Consider the following 20206-nt stretch of genomic DNA (forward strand, 5'->3'; position numbering starts at 1 on the left):
TTCATTAACTACATACAACCTCCCAATTTTCTTTTCCAAATAAGGTACAAAAACAGGGAGTATGTTATCCCTCCGTATGATTAATATTTAGTGATATACTGGTTACCTCTTTTATTGTGATGTGGTATTAGTTCTTATACAGAGGGGTAACATACTCCCCGTTTTTGTATCTTGTTGGGAAAAGAAAACTGGGAGGTTGTATGCCGTTAATAAAATTGGGTCTTTGTATGTATTACATGCAACTATTTTAGAATGTAAAATGTGAGTGTATGAGTATGTCTGATGTGTGAATGTATGTGATTTGTGGCTGTGATACCTTGGGATAGAGGGTAATAGTATGTGTGAGGGGTAGGTGACATTTTGTAGCTGGGGTAACAATGTACATTTGGTGTATTTGGGTTGTTTTATGAGTATGTTGGATTTTTGTGAATGATATTGTAAATTGAGAACAAGACATTTTTAAAAAAATGTGTATAATTTTCATGTGTATGAACATATTGTAATAAAAATATAGGAAAATTAGGACTTACCTGATAATTTTCATTCCTGTAGTACCAAGGATCAGTCCAGACTGCTGGGTTATGCCTCCCGTCCAGCAGATGGAGTCAGAGAGAAACTGAAAAGGCACCACTGATATACCCTGGTGCGCCCCCTGCGATCCTTCAGTATAATCCATAACAAAGCAGTATGAAAATTAGAAAACTATGGCAAACTCTGTGACTAGATCAAGATAAAGATGAAAAGTATGAACATGTGGAAAACGAGGAAACCATGCAGTCAACCATACAAAAAAGAACAAGTACCCGTAAAAACGGAACCCGAAAAAAGAACAACAGTTGCGAGACTTTATACTCTTCACTGATATGGGCGGGCGTCTGGACTGATCCTTGGTACTACAGGAATGAAAATTATCAGGTAAGTCCTAATTTTCCTTTCCCTGTACGTACCAGGATCAGTCCAGACTGCTGGGAAGTACCCAAGCTGCCCTAAACGGGGTGGGACCCTGACAGTACTGCACGAAGCACACCACTGCCAAAGGAGTCCACCGTCGGAGCGCGCACGTCCAAACGGTAATGTCTCGCAAAGGTGTGCAACGTCTTCCAAGTAGCCGCTCGGCAAATTTCCTGTGAGGAAATAAAACCACTCTCTGCCCAAGACGCCGCCTGGGAGCGCAGAGAATGAGCCTTAAGACCCTCCGGAACGGCGCGACCTTGGGAAATGTAAGTAGAAACAATCGCCTCTTTCAACCAGCGTGCTATCGTAGCTTTCGAAGCTTTATTCCCTTTCTTTGGACCACCCCACAAGACAAACAGATGATCAGACAACCGAAAAGGGTTGGTAACGTCCAGGTACCGCAAGAGCGTCCTTCGAACATCCAACTTGCGAAGTTCCGGTTGCCGCGACGCCTCCGCTCCGTCAACCGCAAAAGCCGGTAGGTCCACCGTCTGATTGACGTGAAAAGCGGAAACTACCTTAGGCAAAACCGAGGGAACGGTACGTAGAGAAACCCCCGAATTAGAAATACGGAGAAAAGGTTCCCTACAAGACAACGCCTGAAGTTCCGAGATTCGGCGAGCTGAACAAATAGCGACGAGAAAAACAGTTTTGAGAGTGAGATCCTTGAGAGTAGCCCTTCGTAGGGGTTCAAACGGAGAAGTACAAAGACCCCGGAGAACCAAATTTAAACTCCAAGAAGGACAGATAGGTCGTACCGGGGGTCGCAAATGCTTAACTCCTTTTAAAAATCGTGCAACGTCCGGATGCATGGCAATGGAAATTCCGTCAAGTTTACCGCGGTAACAGCCTAAGGCTGCCACCTGCACACGCAGAGAATTATAAGATAAACCCTTCTTTAGACCCTCTTGCAAAAAAGTCAGAATATGAGACACCGTAGCCTTCCGCGACGGCACCTCCAGACCCTGACACCAGGAGTCAAAAACTCTCCATACCCTGACATAAGCAACCGAGGTAGAGGGTTTACGAGCCTGCAGAAGAGTAGTAATGACCGACTCCGGATATCCTTTCTTTCTCAATTGCCGCCTCTCATAAGCCAAGCCGCTAGACAAAAGCGATCGGCCTGGTCGAAAAATACTGGACCCTGCCGAAGGAGCCGAGGCAGATGCCCGAGACGCAAGGGGCCGTCCACCGCTAGATTGATGAGGTCGGCGAACCACGGCCTCCTTGGCCACTCCGGGGCTACGAGAACGACGGGTCCCGTGTGGGATTCTATTCGCCGCAATATTTTCCCCACCAACGGCCACGGTGGAAACACATACAGAAGAACGTGCGCGGGCCAGGGAAGAACTAGCGCGTCCACGCCCTCCGACCCGTGTTCCCTTCTGCGACTGAAGAAGCGAGCTGCCTTGGCATTCAAACGAGTTGCCATGAGGTCCAACCGTGGAGTTCCCCACCGGCGGCAGATGAGTCTGAGTGCCTCGGGAGATAGTTCCCACTCTCCCGGATCTAGTCGTTGCCGGCTGAGATAGTCTGCTTGAACGTTGTCGACTCCTGCGATGTGAGACGCCGCAATCCGAGACAGGTGCTGCTCTGCCCACACCATCAATTGGCTGGCTTCGGTTGCCACCGGTAGACTCCGTGTACCGCCTTGCCGATTTATATACGCTACCGTGGTTGCGTTGTCGGACAAAACCCGAACTGCTCTGTCCCGAATCAAAGGCAGAAAATGTTGTATCGCTAGGCGAACCGCCCTTGTTTCCAAACGATTGATAGACCACTTGGTTTGAGAAGGCGTCCAACGTCCCTGAGCAGACTGAGACTGACAAACTGCTCCCCAGCCCGTCAGACTGGCATCGGTCGTGACAATAATCCATTGGGGTGGCTCCAAATCGGTACCTTGGAGCAAGTGGACCGGATCCAACCACCACTGCAGACTGGTCCGTGCTGGGGGTAAGAGTGGCAAAGGTATCTGAAACTCTTCCGATTTGGGGTCCCAACGAGACAGAAGGGCCCTCTGTAGCGGCCGCATATGCGCAAAAGACCACGGAACCAAATCCAGAGTGGACGCCATATATCCAAGGACCTGTAAGTAATCCCATACCACTGGCAAGGAAAGGGCGAGGAGACGGCGAACGTGCGCCATCAGCCGCTCCATCCTTGCCCGTGGCAGGAAAACCTTCCCCACTTCGGTATCGAACGAGGCGCCCAGAAATTCCAAATTCTGGGAGGGAATCAGATGGCTCTTGGGGTAATTGACTACCCACCCCAAGGAGTGGAGGCGATGGAGAACTGCCTGAATTGCGGCTTCGCAGAGACGGCGCGATTTCGCCCGAATGAGCCAGTCGTCCAAATAAGGGTGTACCAACACTCCGTCTCTCCGAAGACTCGCCGCCACGACCACCATTACCTTGGTGAACACTCTCGGAGCTGTCGCCAGACCGAACGGAAGAGCGCAGAACTGGAAATGAGATCCCAGGACCATAAAGCGCAGAAATCTTTGATGGAACTCTTGGATTCCTATGTGCAAGTAAGCCTCCGTGAGATCTAAGGAAGCCAAATACTCGCCTTTGTGTACCGCGGCGATGACCGAGCGCAGGGTCTCCATCCGAAACCGCGGTATGCGCAAAGCCCTGTTGACCCGCTTGAGATCCAGAATCGGCCGGAACGTGCCCTCCTTTTTGGGAACGATGAAATAGATGGAATAACGGCCTGTGCACTGTTCGGCGGGCGGCACTGGCACTATCGCTCCCAGCTCCTGTAACCGCTCCAGTGTCTGAGCAATTCGTTGTTGCTTTACCAGAGAACCGCTGGGAGAGATTAGAAACAAATCGCGCAGGGGTTTTGCAAAATCTAAGGCGTATCCGTGAGCGATAATGTCGAGGACCCATTGGTCCGTGGTAATTGTGGCCCATTCCTCCCGAAAGTAAGAGAGTCGTCCTCCGACCTCCGGGACGGAGGAATGGACCGGCGTCCCTTCATTGAGCCGCTTTAGAGGTGGCGAAGGTATGAGACGCCCCTGCGCGGGCCGGCCTTCTACCACGAAAGGAAGGAGTCCATGACTGGGAGCGCGTAGATGGCTGCCTTGTAGCAAAGGAGGAGCCCCTCCCCGATCGAAAACGTCGCTGCCCGCGAAATCGTCCGCGAAAAGTACCCGAAGGGCGAAAAAATCTAGGCCTGTCCTCTGGTAACTTGAACACCTTATTCTCCCCCAAAGACCGGATAAGGTCTTCTAACTCGGTGCCAAATAACAGTTTTCCCCGAAAGGGAAAGGAACCGAGTTGGGCCTTGGAGGAAGAATCTGCTGCCCAGTGACGCAGCCAGAGTAACCTCAGAGCCGACACTGCCGAAGACATAGACCGGGCCGAAGTGCGGAGGAGGTCATAGAAGGCATCTGCGGCATAAGCCACCGCAGATTCTATGCGGTTTGCCTGCTCTGCTTCATCCGGAGGCAGATCCTGAGATGTCAACATCTGTTGTACCCAGCGAAGGGTAGCCCTTTGTACCATGCAACTGCAAACTGCCACCTGTACCCCCAAGGCTGACACCTCAAAAATGCGTTTAAGCAACGTCTCCAACTTCCGATCTTGAAGATCCCTAAGGGCCGTACCCCCTGTTACGGGAATGGTGGTATGTTTTGCCATGGCAGTGACCGCCGAATCCACCCTTGGCACCCTAAGGAGCTCCAAGGATTCAGTAGGGAGAGGGTAAAGCTTATCCATAGCCCGGCTGACTCTAAGAGTTGCCTCCGGATTATCCCATTCCCGGGACACAAGCTGAAACAGTTTATTGTGAAAAGGAAAAGCATGCGCGGGAGTGCGGAGCCCATCCAATTCAAAATCCCCTGGCTGGGCATTTGAGTCTATCTGGGGTATTGGAATCTTTAGTTCCCTAAGGACATGAGTAATCAACGGATCCAATTCCTCCTTATGAAATAACCGGAGAATCTGAGGATCATCTCCCTCAACCGGGTCAACAGGGTCCGTACCCCCCACGTCCGTATCAGGATCCGGAGGGGACGGAGCCTGTGAAAGGGGAACCGGAGCTGCAGGCTGTGGTTTTGGAGGGGGAGCCGGAGAAGCCTGCTGCGGAGGTTTAGGAGGAGCCGGAGCTGGATCCCCCAAGCCAAAGAGACCTGTAGAAACTCTTCCCTGCTTAGCTGGGCCAGGATTACCCTGATCCCATTCCGTTTCGGCTTCCATATACGCCTTATGGAGCAAAAGAACAAATTGTGAGGTAAAGGGATGAGGTCTTTTCAAGGAACCTCCTTTTGCTCCCCCAGGTGGCAAATCTGGCCCGCGGGGGCTAAGGTCCGGCGGGGACAGAGGAGGGAGGTCCTCCCCTTCTTCGGAGGAAATCGCGTCGCCATCGAGCTCATTTAAAATGGCCGCCGCCCCCGGAATCGGCAGCGAGGACTGCCGAGATCTGCCCGACACTGCCCGTGCACCAGGCCGAGGGGAAGGGGAGCCCCCGGCCGCGGCTGGCCCCCGCGAGGAGCCCTCACCCCCGGGAAGACACCGGGAGCAAAGGCCCTCGCGGGAGAGCCGGCGGCCGTGATCCCCACACGCCGCACAAACAGTTCCTCGGGGCATTTTTTTTTTTTTTTTAAGAAAATCCAAAAACGGCGCGAACAGGGGCTGGGTGACAAGCCACCCCTTCCGGAGACCACAGTGAGTAAAGCAGGCTGGGACCAAATTACCTCGGTTTTTTTTTTTTTTTTTATTATTGAGAGCGCTGCCACCGGCAGCTAAGCAAACTACCTCACAAACAATTTATTAGTGGAGCCGGTAGGGGGTGTAGTGCACCCGGCTAAACTTTTTCTCCGAGGAATTAAACTTCTCAGGAGTCGGAGAGGGAGAGTGACCGGCCCACCGATTAATTCTCCCCTCCTCTCACTGGGTAGGGCTGAAAGAAAACCCCGGGAAAAGGCTGTAGGGCAGTGCCCTGCCTTGCCTGCTACGGCTCCTATTAGCAGTACCAAATTAGCAGTACCAAATTAGGTACAAAGTATTACCTTGATCCAGTCACAGGATTTCTCCTATATACTAATCAAACCTGATAGGGAAACCCCTTCACAATTCAATTTACAGGAGATCAGGACCGCAAGGTTATGCTCTCTCATCTGCTGGAGTCAGAGATATACTGAAGGATCGCAGGGGGCGCACCAGGGTATATCAGTGGTGCCTTTTCAGTTTCTCTCTGACTCCATCTGCTGGACGGGAGGCATAACCCAGCAGTCTGGACTGATCCTGGTACATACAGGGAACTTATGATTAGGGTTTAGTGATTTACAAACTACTGCACAGCCAGACTTGAAAACATTTTGGTCACCAGGTTGCCCAGGTCCTGACAAGGTCAGCGAGTGTTGTGGTGGCTGCCATCAGTGGGGCCTGGGCTGCGAAAGGTCAGTGGCTGTCAGCAGGACTTGCTAGCCCAAGAAATTGAGTTGGAGTAGAAAAGAAGGAAGCAGAGTATGGACAGGCATGCACTTGGAAACAGGGAAAGGAAGTGGGTGGATGCATTCTTGGAACAGGGAGAAGGAAGAGGGTGTTTGGAAGCAAGTAGTAAGAAGGGCTGGGGGAGCGAAAGAGTCCATGATGAGAGGAAAAGGAGAAAGGAACATGTCTGGACAGGCAAGGAAAGGCATACAAATAAAGTACAAAAAAGTAAAAACTGCCACTAAATAGACAAGCTGACAAAAAAATGAGATAATTAGCCAAAAAAATGTTCTCTGGCTGCTAAAAAGTTTTTGGCTAGTGCCCAAGTCTTCTAAATATTTTTCACCTCAATGCATACTTAATATACATTTTTCTGCATTCATTTTTATACTCTTTTCCATGTATTTATAGAAGGTACTTTAGAAGACTAGGGTTATGTAGTGCTGTTTGGTTTTACTTCACGCATATCCAGCATAGCTCTCTGCTTCAACGGCAGGGGAGAAAAAAAGAAAACTCATACTTCACGCATATCCAGCATAGCTCCCTGCTTCAACGGCAGGGGAGAAGAAAAACAACCAATAAGGGCTGTATAACATAGTCTGGGTAAAACAAATAAGCATGGGTGTAGCTTGCTTATTGGCAGGGGAGAAGAAAACCAACCGATAAGGGCTGTATAACATAGTCTGGGTAAAACAAATAAGCATGGGTGTAGCTTACTTATTGCGGCGGCTACTACCCCTAACTAATCAAGCTAGATATTTCACTTGGATGCAGCTCCATCACTGCTCTCTACATTAAAGGTGGGGGTGGAAGGGAAATAGAACCAAGAGCTAAGAGAAACAGATAAGTATGAGAGAAAAAATGTGTGAAGCTTGCTGGGCAGACTGGATGGGCCATTTGGTCTTCTTCTGCCGTCATTTCTATGTTTCTATATTTTCAAGATTTTAGAACGTTTTTACACAAAATATGACAGCGTGGCCAAATCCTCAACAGCTATAAACAGGCCTGGTTTTCAGGATATTCATAATGAATATACATGAAATAGATCTGCAAACAATAGAGGCTTTGCATGCAAATTTATCTCACACATTCATTATTTTATTTATTTATTTATTTAGCATTTTTCTATACCGACTTTCCAATAACAAAATTATTGATCAATTCGGTTTACATTTTAAACAATAACAACAATGACAAGTAAATGTCTTACAATGAACAGGTCGAATTAACTTGGATTAAGATATAAGGGGGTAATAACATAATTAACATGAGCGGTGCCTAATATAGGCTAGAGGCTGGGTTTTAATGATAGACTGCCGAAGATAAGAGACTGCCAAAGATCATGTGATTTCTAGAGAAGATCTATATAGTTCTCTAGCGTGTTACCACTGAGGGGATATTGGCAGGGATATTTCGCAGGTTGATGTTATGGGAAAGCTTGGTTATGGATCTCCTGAAAACCAGGAGCTCATTATGGATCTCCTGAAAACCAGGCCTGCTTGTGGCTCTTAAGGACTGAAGTTGACCACCCCTGCACTATAGGAATTATCATGTAGATGGGGTTAGTTAGCTTACATAGAAGGTAGTATAAGTCCTAAGTATCCATAAGATTTTTCCCCATTTTATGTTTTCATGAAAAATGCTTACTGCAAGGACCCTGCAATAGAGGTTATATATATATATTTTTTTAACATCAAAACTGATAAGCAGATTCCTTTGTTTCAGGCAAGTTTTAGAGGCTCTTATTTAAGATAGCTTTTAATGATTAGTAGTTGGGAGAAGTATGGTGATTTTTTAAAATCTGGTTTATATTTTTGGATATTTCCTGTTAATTTTTTAATGGTTTTTTGATATTTCTTATTGTGACTGTGATACTTATTGTAGATCCTTTAGAGATATGGATGGGTGATTAATCAATCTAAATAAAAATAGATTCTGTAAAATCTATAAAGAACCATGCACACCAGAGATGGTATATATATAACAGATAAACTGAAAAGAACAATTTTTAAAATTGCAGCTTTTCCATCTTCTACCCAACTGACCTTGAATATTTGAACCTGTGGAAGATTCCATTGCCAGTCTCAAATTTCTCTCTCATCTCTTTGAAAATAGAAATCTGCTGACATAATAGCTTTGGAACTATGTTAGTGCTCCTCCAGAAAACACAGTAAAGCTCTCATTTTTGTAGTTTTTTTACATTAGGGTTGACACAGTCAACCATCACATGCTTCCTCAAGAGAGGATAAGAAATCATAAAAGGTTTACTTGAAGTACACACTCAATTCATTAACTGTACATGTATGAACAAAGGATGGCTTGTGATCCAATCAAATTGAAATGCTGTTTGAAGAAGTGTGTTAGACAAACTGAAGCTAAGCTTGACGTCTGCAGAGAGATATTGGATGAAATATTTGTTTTCATATATCATCTTCGCTCACCATTATTGCTGAATGTCTCCCTTGACATCGTCGTGGATACTTAACGTCTCCTACCCTTTGCTGTCTTGTCACAACTAATGCTCTAAAAACATCCCCAGCTGTCTGCATATGTAGCTCCAGGTGGCATAACATGATTTGATCCAGCTTGAGATGTTAAAGAAAATTGCAGCAAAACTACTTAAAAAGCAAGCATATTGAAAAAAATGTTTAAACCCTGATGAAATCTGCAAGTGCAACTTTCCAGTGCCCTGTTCAATATTTCTAAAATCATACATATGACTTACCCGTTTTCTGCTTTCCTTTTCAAGGATTCTTGTTCTCGCAGAAGCTTCTGATGTTCATCATAAGCATTCAAAAGCCTGTAAAATGATACCTCAGACTTGTACACAATTTTCAACAAGTTGACTTTTTAAACAAAGAAAAGTAACCATGCTGAAAAAAAAACTGTACATAGGTAGGGTAAGTTTCAAAGGGCATTTCTACAGATAAAATCATTTACCCAAGGAAAGGAGAAATTGTCTTACCTGATAATTTCCTTTCCTTGAATCCTGCTAGACCAGTACAGATTCATCAGTTTATACAACCCTATCAACAGATGGAGACAGAACTAGAAGCTTTTTCAGTGTCCTCCTTACCATCCACATATAGTATAGTGCAGCACAGATAATTGCCAGTAGTCAAAGTAATGGAACTAGAAATAAGCCCTCATGTGAACTGACAACATGAAAAAATCCTCTGAAAACAAATTCTTCTCCTGCAACATATCAGGGAAAAAAAAGAATTGACAGCAGAAGGAAGGTTAAGACAATCCTCAGATTTCTCCAAATAAATAATATACTTCTGCAACCCTGAGACTTCCACCCATAAAAACACCATAGAACCATTGACTTACTAGGAGGGCTTTGGATTAGTTCAACAGGAATCAAGGAATGGAAATTAACAGGTAAGATAAAATATCTCCTTTATCTTGCTATAGTAGTCCAAATGTGTGGGAAGACAGGGCTGTTCTAAGAACTCATTTCCCAAAGGTTGCATCTTGCTTAGCTTGTACTTCTAACCTGTAGTGCTTAGTAAAAGAATATAATGAAGACCAAGTGGCTGCCTTATAAATGTCCGTGGATCAAGTTATCTTCCACCCAAGCTCTCGTCAAATGAATACAAAGGGTCTCTGGAACCCTTTAGTAAATAAGCTGAGGGATTTTTTCCCTTAATTTATCTAGCTAAGGATTCTTTTCAAGGTCTTTTATACAGCACAAACAACCTGACTTCTCAAAGAGATTAGTAACTTACAAACTAAGAAGAATTTGACATCCATCCAAGAACTGGAGGGATTCATCTTTACCTTGACAAAAACAGGCTCAGCCTTAGGCAATAAAGATGCACTGGGTGAAAGAAAACAGTAGCTAAGGATCCCTGCAAGCCAGCCACCAAACAGTCTTGAAAAAAGATCTTTCAGGGAAGCATACTTAATCAACTTGAAGGGGGTCCTAGCAGAACAATAAGAATCTAATTAAGGTCCCACTGAGCAACCAGACACCAAAAAAGGGGAGGAGAGAAATACATTTACTCCCCTTCCCACCCCAGAAAAAATGCAAAACCTCCAGGTGGGAAGTTATTGGCATCCCCCTGATCCAACCTCTGTAGCAAAAGATAGTTTTTACTTGAACCTTTAGGGAAGAGATAGTTAATTCCTTATCTGAACCCTTATACAAAAAGATTAAAATGGCGGTAATATCCGCTCACCAGGACAAAACATTTTTTTTTTTTTACAGCAATCCTCAAAAAATGCCAGACTTGGACATATAACAATGAGATTGAATTTATGAGAGTCTTCAGCAAGGTAAAAAAATCACTACTGAGGGATATTCTTTCCTGAATAATCTTTCAAGGCCCAGGCCATAAGGCAGAATTGAGCTGGATTCTCCACTAAGACCAGGTCTTAAAGTAGCAAGCCTTGAACCCTGTGAAACCAAAGAGTTGCTCCAACTTGTAAACTCAGAGCCACCTATCAAGGTCTTCTCAGTTAATCTGGAACTACCAGTATCTTGCCTTTGAGAAGCCTGCTGGAGCTGCACCCCCTTCCAGCAACTGAAGAACCTGAAAGCCTCAGCATTCTTGTACGTCACCATCAAGTTAATGTAAGGAGGACCCTGCTAATCTATCTCCCCCACAAAATACCAACTTCTTGGCTGATCTCCTGTGATATTTTGCCCCCCTTCCCCAACAAAATATCATGGCATCATCACCACATTCTTTTGCCTTGCGGAAAAAGTCAGCAATTCAAAAAGAACATGGCTGGGGCTTCCTAAACATACGATGGCAGCCCCTTATGGGATGTTACTGCTTGCAGTGCTGCCCACATTACATCATGTTCATGCTGCCTCCATTTTTCAACCTCTTATGGTTTGGAGATCCTGCTGTCAGCCATATTGCAACATGACTCAGCTGCCACTCTCATATAAGCCCGTCTCAGCTTGGGGCTGCTTAGCTCTGGTTTCCTAGTCTCTGTCTTGTCCTTGTATTAAATGTCCACAGAAAAGAAAATTACTACTTACCCGATAATTTTCGTTCCTGTAGTACCAAGGATCAGTCCAGACAGTGGGTTATGTCCCCCGTCCAGCAGATGGAGTCAGACAAGGCTTCGGAGGGTGCTGCCTTAAGTACTAGAGCACCCTCTACAGGAGTTCAGTATAGAGAATATCAAAGCTAGAACAGAATAAGACTGGATCAAGTGTATAAACAATACAACAAGGTATGTAAAGAAGGCAAATAGCCAGAACCGAACTTGCAAATTACCGAACTTGCAGATTGAACTAGCCCCCAGACCCCGAAAGCGAAAGAATGTAGGGTCTCAGGAGGAGCCACAATAAGGAAGAACTGAACACATGCAGTCAAAAGGAGCAAACTCGCACATACAGTCAGAATGGTAGCAATATCGAGCAAAGAACCAGCGGTGGGTGTCTGGACTGATCCTTGGTACTACAGGAACGAAAATTATCGGGTAAGTAGTAATTTTCTTTTCCCTGTACGTACCAGGATCAATCCAGACAGTGGGATGTCCCAAAGCTTCCCTACACTGGGTGGGGCCTAATAAGCCCTGCTCGAATCACCCTGTCTCCAAAATATCCGGCGGATGAAGACGGGAGATGTAGTCTGTAATGGCGTGCGAAGGTATGCAGACACTTCCAAGTCGCTGCCCGTCAGATCTCCTGCGGGGAAACTGACTGTAGCTCTGCCCAGGATGCAGCTTGAGCATGGAGCGAATGAGCCTTGATTCCCCGTGGTGGGTCGCACCCCGACCCTATATATGCTGAAACGATGGCTTCCTTTAACCATCGGGCGATCGTCGTTTTAGAAGCCGAAGAACCTTTCCTCGGGCCTGACCACAGGACAAACAAGTGATCAGAAGACCGAAATTCGTTCGTGATCTCCAGGTATCGAATGATAGTCCACTTGACATCTAGAGCACGAAGCTGACCAGATTCTCCAACTGAGAAAGACGGAAGCTCCACCGTCTGATTCAAGTGGAACGATGAAACGACCTTGGGCAGGAAAGAGGGCACCGTGCGTAGTGAGACCCCGGAGTCCGAGAACCTGAGATAAGGTTCCCTGCAGGAGAGTGCCTGAAGCTCTGAGATGTGGCGTGCCGAAGTAATAGCCACTAGAAAGACAGTCTTGAGTGTGATGTCTTTTGTGGTTGCACTGGCGAGAGGCTCGAAGGGGGGACCTGCAAGGAAGCAGAGGACCAGATTAAGACTCCACGAAGGAAAGGGGTCCCTGAGCGGAGGCCGCACATGCTTGACCCCCTTGAGAAAACGAGCGACATCCGGTTGTCCCAGGAGAGATGAGTGGCCCGTATACTGAAGAAGCGAGCCCAGGGCGGCTACCTGCACCCGTAAGGAGTTGTAGGCGAGCCCTTTATCCAGACCATCCTGAAGAAACGCCAGAATCTGAGTGATGGAAGCCCCCGAAGTATGAATATGACGCTTGGTGCACCAGGTCTCAAACGCCTTCCAGACCCTCACGTAGGTTGCCGACGTCGAGGTCTTTCTAGCCTTCAAAAGGGTAGACACTACGGCCTCCGGGTATCCTTTTCGCCAGAGACGGCGCCGTTCAAAAGCCAGGCCGCAAGACAAAAGCGTTCTGCCTGGTCGAAGAATACTGGACCTTGATGAAGCAATCGAGGGAGATGACTTAGACGAATCGGGCCTTCCAATGCCAGGTGGAGCAGATCCACGAACCAGGGATGCCGTGGCCACTCGGGAGCCACCAGAATGACGGGACCCCGATGACGTTCTATTCTCCGCAGGACCTTGCCCACTAGGGGCCAAGGGGGAAAGACGTAGAATGTGTTCCGGCCAAGGGAGCACTAGGGTGTCCACTCCTTCCGCCCCTCGCTCCCACCGCCGGCTGTAGAACTGAGGAGCTTTGGCATTGAGAGCCGTGGCCATGAGATCCAGCCGTGGAGCCCCCCAGCGGATCCGCAGGAGGTGCATGGCGTCGGAGAGGGACCACTCCCCAGGATCCAGATGCTGACGACTCAGATAGTCGGCTTGAATGTTGTCTACGCCTGCGATGTGGGACGCTGCTAGACACACTAGATGCTTTTCCGCCCACGCCATGAGGCAGCATGCTTCGATGGACATGTGCTGGCTCCTTGTGCCCCCCTGGCGATTGATGTATGCTACTGCTGTCGCATTGTCCGACAGGACTCTTACTGCTCGATTCCGAACCAGTGGCAGGAAGTGAATGAGCGCCAGGCGCACAGCCCTTGTTTTCCAGGCGATTTATCGGCCAGGATGCCTGTTCCGTCGTCCACCGCCCCTGCGCTGACTGCAGTTCGCAAACCACCCCCCATCCGGATAGGCTGGCATCGGTGGTGACCACCACCCAATGCGGTGTTTCCAGCGAGGTACCCTGGGCTAGGTGACTCGGATCTAGCCACCAGGTCAAGCTGTCCCTGGCTGCCTGGGGAAGGGGCAGCACCATGTCATAGTCCCTGGAGACCGGCTTCCAGAGTGACAGAAGAGCAGCTTGCAACGGGCGGAGATGCGCAAAAGCCCATGGGACAAGGTCGATCGTGGAGGCCATGGTTCCCAGGAGCTGCAGGTAGTCCCAAGACGTGGGTTGTGGTAATCCAGAGAAACGCTGAACCTGCTCTCAGAGGGAGTGTACTCTGTCCCGACGCAAGAAGACCTTGCCCTGAAGGGTATCGAAGTGTGCTCCCAGAAAGTCCAACTGCTGTGAAGGTGTGAGGGAGCTCTTGGCAAAATTCACCACCCAGCCCAAGGACTGGAGGAACTGCACTACCCTGGAAACCACCGTCACTCCCAGAGAGAAGGACTTCGCTCTGATGAGCCAATCGTCCAGGTAAGGATGGACCAGAATTCCCTCCCGTCTCAGAGCAGCTGCAACCACCACCATGATCTTTGTAAAGGTCCGCGGAGCTGTCGCCAGCCCGAAGGGGAGGGCTTGGAATTGGAAATGGCGATCCAGGACTTTGAAGCGAAGGAACCTTCGATGCGCCTTGAGGATAGGGACGTGGAGATAAGCCTCTGTCAGATCGAGGGAGGCTAAGAACTCCCCTTGGTGAACCGCCGCAATCACTGACTGCAGCGTTTCCATGCGAAAGCGAGGAATCCGTAGGGACTTGTTGATCTCCTTGAGGTCCAGGATTGGACGGAAGGAGCCGTCCTTTTTGGGCACGACGAAGTAAATCGAATAGTGGCCCGAGCCCACCTCTCCGAAGGGGACGGGCGCGATGGCCCCGAGGCTCAAGAGTCTGTCCAAGGTGTGTTGCACTGCCAACCTCTTGAGTGCGGAGCCGCACGGAGAAAAGAGAAACCTGTCACGTGGGCGTCGGGCAAACTCCAAAGCGTAGCCGTTCCTTAAGATGTCGAGGACCCACTGGTCGGAGGTGATGCACACCCACTCCTCGTAGAAGAGAGAGATCCGTCCCCCGATCCATGGGGTTGAGGAGTGGGCGGCTTCGGCATCATTGGGCAGACATAGACGAGCTCCCCTGGCCCGCCCCGTCCCTCGTGGGCCGGCGGCCACGAAAGGAACGCTGCCAGGACTGCGACCTGGAGGACGGGTACCTGGGACTTTGTCCCTGCTGCCTGTACCCTCGATAGCGACGCTGTTGGCCTCGGTAACGGGCCCTGCTGGGCGTAAAGGACCTGGAGCCCCGCCGCCGGTCTTCTGGCAACCTGTGTACTGGGTTCTCCCCCAGTGACTTGATGAGCTGGTCAATGTCCTCCCCGAAGAGATACCTGCCCTTGAAGGGGAGCGAGCCCAGACTGGACTTGGAGGAGGTATCCGCCACCCAGTTGCGTAGCCATAGAAGGCGCCTAGCGGAAACCACGGAGACCATGGACCTGGCCAATACGCGGAACAGGTCGTAAAGGGTGTCAGCTCCATACGCAATGGTGGATTCCAGACGATCCGCCTGCTGAGCCGCCTCCGGTGGCAAATCTTGAGATGTGAGGAGCTGCTGAACCCAGCGCAGACTTGCCTTCTGCGCCAAAGAGCAACATGCAGCAGCGCGGATTCCCAAAGCTGACACTTCAAAAACTCGCTTGAGGTAGACCTCCAATTTTCTATCCTGCGTATCCCGCAGGGCAGTGCCCCCCGTCACCGGGATCGTCGTCCTTTTGGTCACTGCCGACACCGCTGAATCCACCTTCGGGACTTTGATCAACTCCAGGAAATCCTCCGGGAGAGGATATAACTTTTCCATGGCTCGCCCGACCTTAAGTGACGTCTCGGGTGAGTCCCACTCCCTCGCCAACAGCTGCAGGAAGGTGGGATGTGTGGGAAACGCTTTGGCGAGAGGACGCAGCCCTGCTAAAAGAGGGTCTCCCTGCTTGGACGAGGAGGTGATCACCGGAACAGGAGGTGCTGGAGGTTCAGGCGGAGGATCGAGATCTAGTTCCTGAAGGATTATAGAAATGAGCGCCTGCAATTCCTCCTTCCGAAAGATACGCATGACCCTCAGATCGTCGCACTCAAGCTGCGCCTCCATGGCTGGGTCAACCGGAGAGGGAGGCGAACCACTGGGACCGAGTAGGGATCCGTACTCCCACCGGGAAGCGGAGTCCGATGGGTCCCGGATGGACCCCGTCCCCCCCCTCCGCATCCTGGGTCCCCTGAGGCAGCCCTGATAAGCGTGGCACCTTGGCAGGCGGAGGATCCGGACTGAGCCCCGTCGGGACCTCCATGCGCTGAAGGATAGGCATTATGCATTAATAAAATAAATTCTGGGGAAAATGGTGGGGGACCCCGGGGGGGGGGTTGGGGGAGGCACAACCGGGGGGGCTTAGGGCTCCAGAGGCCCCAATCGGGGCCAAAATCGGCGGTTCCCCACCATCCGAATCTTCTCCCTCCTCCCCTGAGTGCTGAAAAGGCTGTGCAGCAGCTTGCAAAATGGCCACTGTTCCCGCCGAAAACGGCGGGGGGCCGACCCCCGAGAATCGGGTTGCGCTCCGGCGCGAGCCATGGGGTTGCCCCGCGGTCCAGAGGTGCCCTCCCCACCAGGTGGTCACCTCGAACAAATGCCCTCGCGCGAGATTCGCTCTCCGCAGGCAGAGCAGCGGGCCGGCCGCGGCATGGAGCCGGGGGGGGGGGGGGGGGGGGGGGGGGCGGAGCAAGTCGCGCGGGCGAGAGGGCAGGAACCGCGAGGTGCAGGGGAAAAAACTCCTGCTGTGCTCCGGCGTCCAGAAGAGGCAGTAGAGGAATGAAACCTCCCTACTGCAGCAGCCCCGGGGAATTTCTGTCTTCTCGGGGCCGCGGGAGCACCAGCGGTAGAGGGGGAGGAAGGAAGAGGCCGGCACCACCAGCTTTCCTCACTGTGCAATAAAACGACCTGTAGGTGCAAAGACGGGAGGAGAAAAAGAAAAGCACAAAACTTTCCAACTTACCCTGCAAACACAGAAGCACAGACAAAAACAGAAGCAGGAGGAAAGACGGAGAGTGGCAGCAGCAGCCCTGCCTGCAAGCTCTCACTCAGACCTCCCACTAAACAAACTTTTTTTTTTTTTTTTTAAGTATAAAACTTTAGCAAAACAGCTTGATCCAGCCCAACAAGAGGCAGAAATAAAGCCAAAAGGGAGTAAGAAAGCCTGTCAAGAGGGGGAATTCCAGATTCCCCTGCTCACATCTGCTGGAGTCAGAGATATATTGGACTCCTGTAGAGGGTGCTCTAGTACTTAAGGCAGCACCCTCCAAAGCCTTGTCTGACTCCATCTGCTGGACGGGGGACATAACCCACTGTCTGGACTGATCCTGGTACGTACAGGGAACTGTGGCCTCCTCTCTGTGCTGTGTCCTTGCTTGTGTTTTATTTCTTCTTGGCTGTTTGTGGCCTCCTGTTTCCTTTTGTGTTTGGTTTGCAGTCTCTTCTTGGCTTGGTTTGTTTGTAATTGTTTGTCTGACTCTTGTAGGTGCCTTGTTCTGTTGTGTGCTGTTCCTGTGTAAGCCCTGCTCCGATGGGTGCCCTTTTGCCTTTGTATCATCCAAGTCTAATGAATCATCCTCTTCTAATGAACCTTACAACCATGACCCCCATCAACCGCAACCACCTCAACCCCACCCCCTCCCACCTCCCTATTCCCCATTCCTCCCACCACTCCCTCCTCCTCCTCCCAACTCATCAACCCCATCCTCCCCCTACCCCCCCATATCCGCCTACTTACCTGCCACCTTGTGAATAATTAAAGAACCTATTTTCCTTCAACCTCCTTAAGAGTCACCCCTCCTTACCCGCCCTCTTCCCTTTCACCTTGTAAATAGTTAAAGAACCTTTTCTCCCCTACTCTCCTCAAGAGTCTTCATCTGAATAATGAACAGAAATTCAACTTGTAAATAGTTAAAGAACCTTTTTTTCTCTAATGTTTATCTATCCTTATCTATTCTAAATTTTGTAAAGCCTGTTGCTACGTTACGTTACACTGTGAACCGAGGTGATGTTTTTAACGTGCCCCGGTATATAAAAAAATTCTTAAATAAATAAATAAATAAATAAATAAGTCCCGCTGGCCACAAGAACCCAAAGGCTCAAACCAAGGGGGGAGATGGTTGGTATAGGTGAAGACTCCTTCCTGTCTTGTCTCTGCTTCAGCCTGACCCATGCCAGAGTCCAGCCTGCCCACCACTCCTATCTTAGGGGTTACCCCTTTACTGGCCTGCATGGCCCCGACATCAAACTGAGGACACCCCCCCCCACACACACACACACACACACCTGGGAGAGGTAAAAATGAACTCACTGAAGCATGGCCAAAGTTTTTCTGAATATAAACACCCATATATTGTCCTAGAAGCTAATGTACCATAGGAGATGGACAAAATAAACCAAACACTTAAAGGCGAAAAATTTAACCTAGTATTGTGTCCTAAAAAGTGGATTTTTAAAGATGCGCCAATTTTATAACACACGGATGCCAAAGCACGCATGTTATAAAATCTGATACCTGCGTGCACAATTTTGTTGGCACATGCATGTGCACGTGGATGGCGTGTGAGGGGGGATTTTCTTAAAAAGCGTGCGGCGACACAATTGGGATATCCCCAGTTACCTATCCCCCCTACTTAACCTTCCTCCCTTTTCCCCTTTCCTCCCTGACTCCTAAACACACTCTAACTATGCTAACATTTTTTTGTTTTTAAACTTACTTCATCCTTACCAGGACAGTGTAAAATGGCGCTGTCCCAGCCGGCCCCTACCTCGTCCTTTTTTGCTCTGCTGGCACTTCTGCGCGTACCATAAGATACGTGCGACTGGACCCTTTTGAAAATGCGCTTGGCACAGTCACGTGCAATTCTGTCATGATTTCCGTGAGCCGATGTTTTAAAATCAACCCATGAGGCAATACAAAATGGGTGTCAACAAGCCAGGACAATAGTGCAATACCTCTCTACTTAAGAGGTTACCCGGTCCTCCTAATCATTCACCCATACGTGACAGTACATTTTTTCAAAAGAAAAGTTTTTTTAATCTGCATCTAAAAGCGTTTATCATCAGTCTCCAAAGAATATAAGTCATGTTAATCACATTCAAGCATTAAGACCCAAACAGGTAAAGAAAAAAAAAAAAAAATCCCGACAGCTGATGTTACGTGGATCCTGCATCAGGGGGACTTATTTTTAGGCTGAAGTCGCTACAAATGGATCAGATGACCTCCACTGATATAGGAACAGAGGTCTTCTGCAATTTCTTTGTAAAGAGGATCCAGCTTTTGGCATTGATTTTAGGTCTTTAAATTTTCAAAGTGGTTGCAAGTACACAAGTGTGGCATTTGGAGCGATAGAGGGTAGGAGACACTGGTATTGTTGGTAATGTGTTAGGTAATTTGTATGTTCATGGGGTAAGTAATTTGGTTTTTGAGACATATCTGTTTAATTTATTTTTATTTATTTTTTTTTAGTGTTGGAGCAATGTTACATGGAATATTAACTGAACGGTTATTTGAGAATGTTTATACGGAGTAGTTGGGGCAAGAATCTGATCAGTAAGTTATTTGCTGATTGAGGTCGGTAGTATTTAGATATATAGAATCTTTATGTTGATAGGAGATTATTATGTATATTTTTTAGGCAGCAGATGGTACTTGCACCTGGTACTGACTTGATGAATGAGCGGAGTGCATATGGTCTAGAGACTTAAGGTTTGGCTGGTATCTTCTAGAGAACACTTCAATATAGAAGATTTGAGTTTACATATACTGGGAGAACATAATAGGACAATAATAATTTGAAGTTTGGAAGTTTTACAGACTGTCCAAATTATGTAGATTGAGATTTTATCACCGTTGTAATTAATATTAAATTTAAATAATAAATTTACAGCATTCAGCCAGAACATGCGGTATAGGAGCCCCCTGATGAAGCCGGAATAGGCGAAACAAACTGGGACCTGGAATATTATAATATATAATAAACGAGGGAGTTTTGGATTAGTGGAATATTATATATAAGAGGGGTGCAACTGAATATTGAAGGGGTGTCATTGAAATATTACAACATTATATAAAAAAGCAGGGCTTCTTAAATATTGGAATTTGTAATACTTGGGGGAACTGTCCACATGAGCAATAACACCAGTGGGTATTTTGTCTGTGTGAATGTTTTTGTTATGTAAGTGAAGGAGAGAATGGATGGTATGATTGGATACGAGTGGGTCGATGATATTGTAAGGGGTGAAATGTCTGTGGTTCTCTCATGAGGAGGAGTGTATTTATTAAAGTTTGTAATCCACCAATACAGATCTGACCTTTTTTAACAGCTTTTTTAGGATATGTACACTGGCACAGTAGAGTATTGATAATACATAGTATTAAATTATGATTCCTTTGTGAGTTAGCATATGCAGTATTT

At 48.2% G+C, this 20206-nt stretch overlaps 1 protein-coding gene across 2 annotated transcripts in view; it reads right to left on the minus strand.

Moving 5' to 3' along the window:
* PRPF39 (pre-mRNA processing factor 39) overlaps nucleotides 1-20206 on the minus strand; it is a 192117-nt gene that overhangs the window by 3110 nt on the left and 168801 nt on the right. For both annotated transcript variants that reach the window (XM_029598474.1, XM_029598473.1), the window contains one exon: nucleotides 9118-9192. In XM_029598474.1, coding sequence (XP_029454334.1) covers nucleotides 9118-9192 — 75 coding nt within the window. The remainder of the gene's footprint in view (nucleotides 1-9117; nucleotides 9193-20206) is intronic.

Source organism: Rhinatrema bivittatum, chromosome 4, assembly GCF_901001135.1.
Source record: "Rhinatrema bivittatum chromosome 4, aRhiBiv1.1, whole genome shotgun sequence".
Classification (NCBI taxonomy): Eukaryota; Metazoa; Chordata; class Amphibia; order Gymnophiona; family Rhinatrematidae; genus Rhinatrema; species Rhinatrema bivittatum.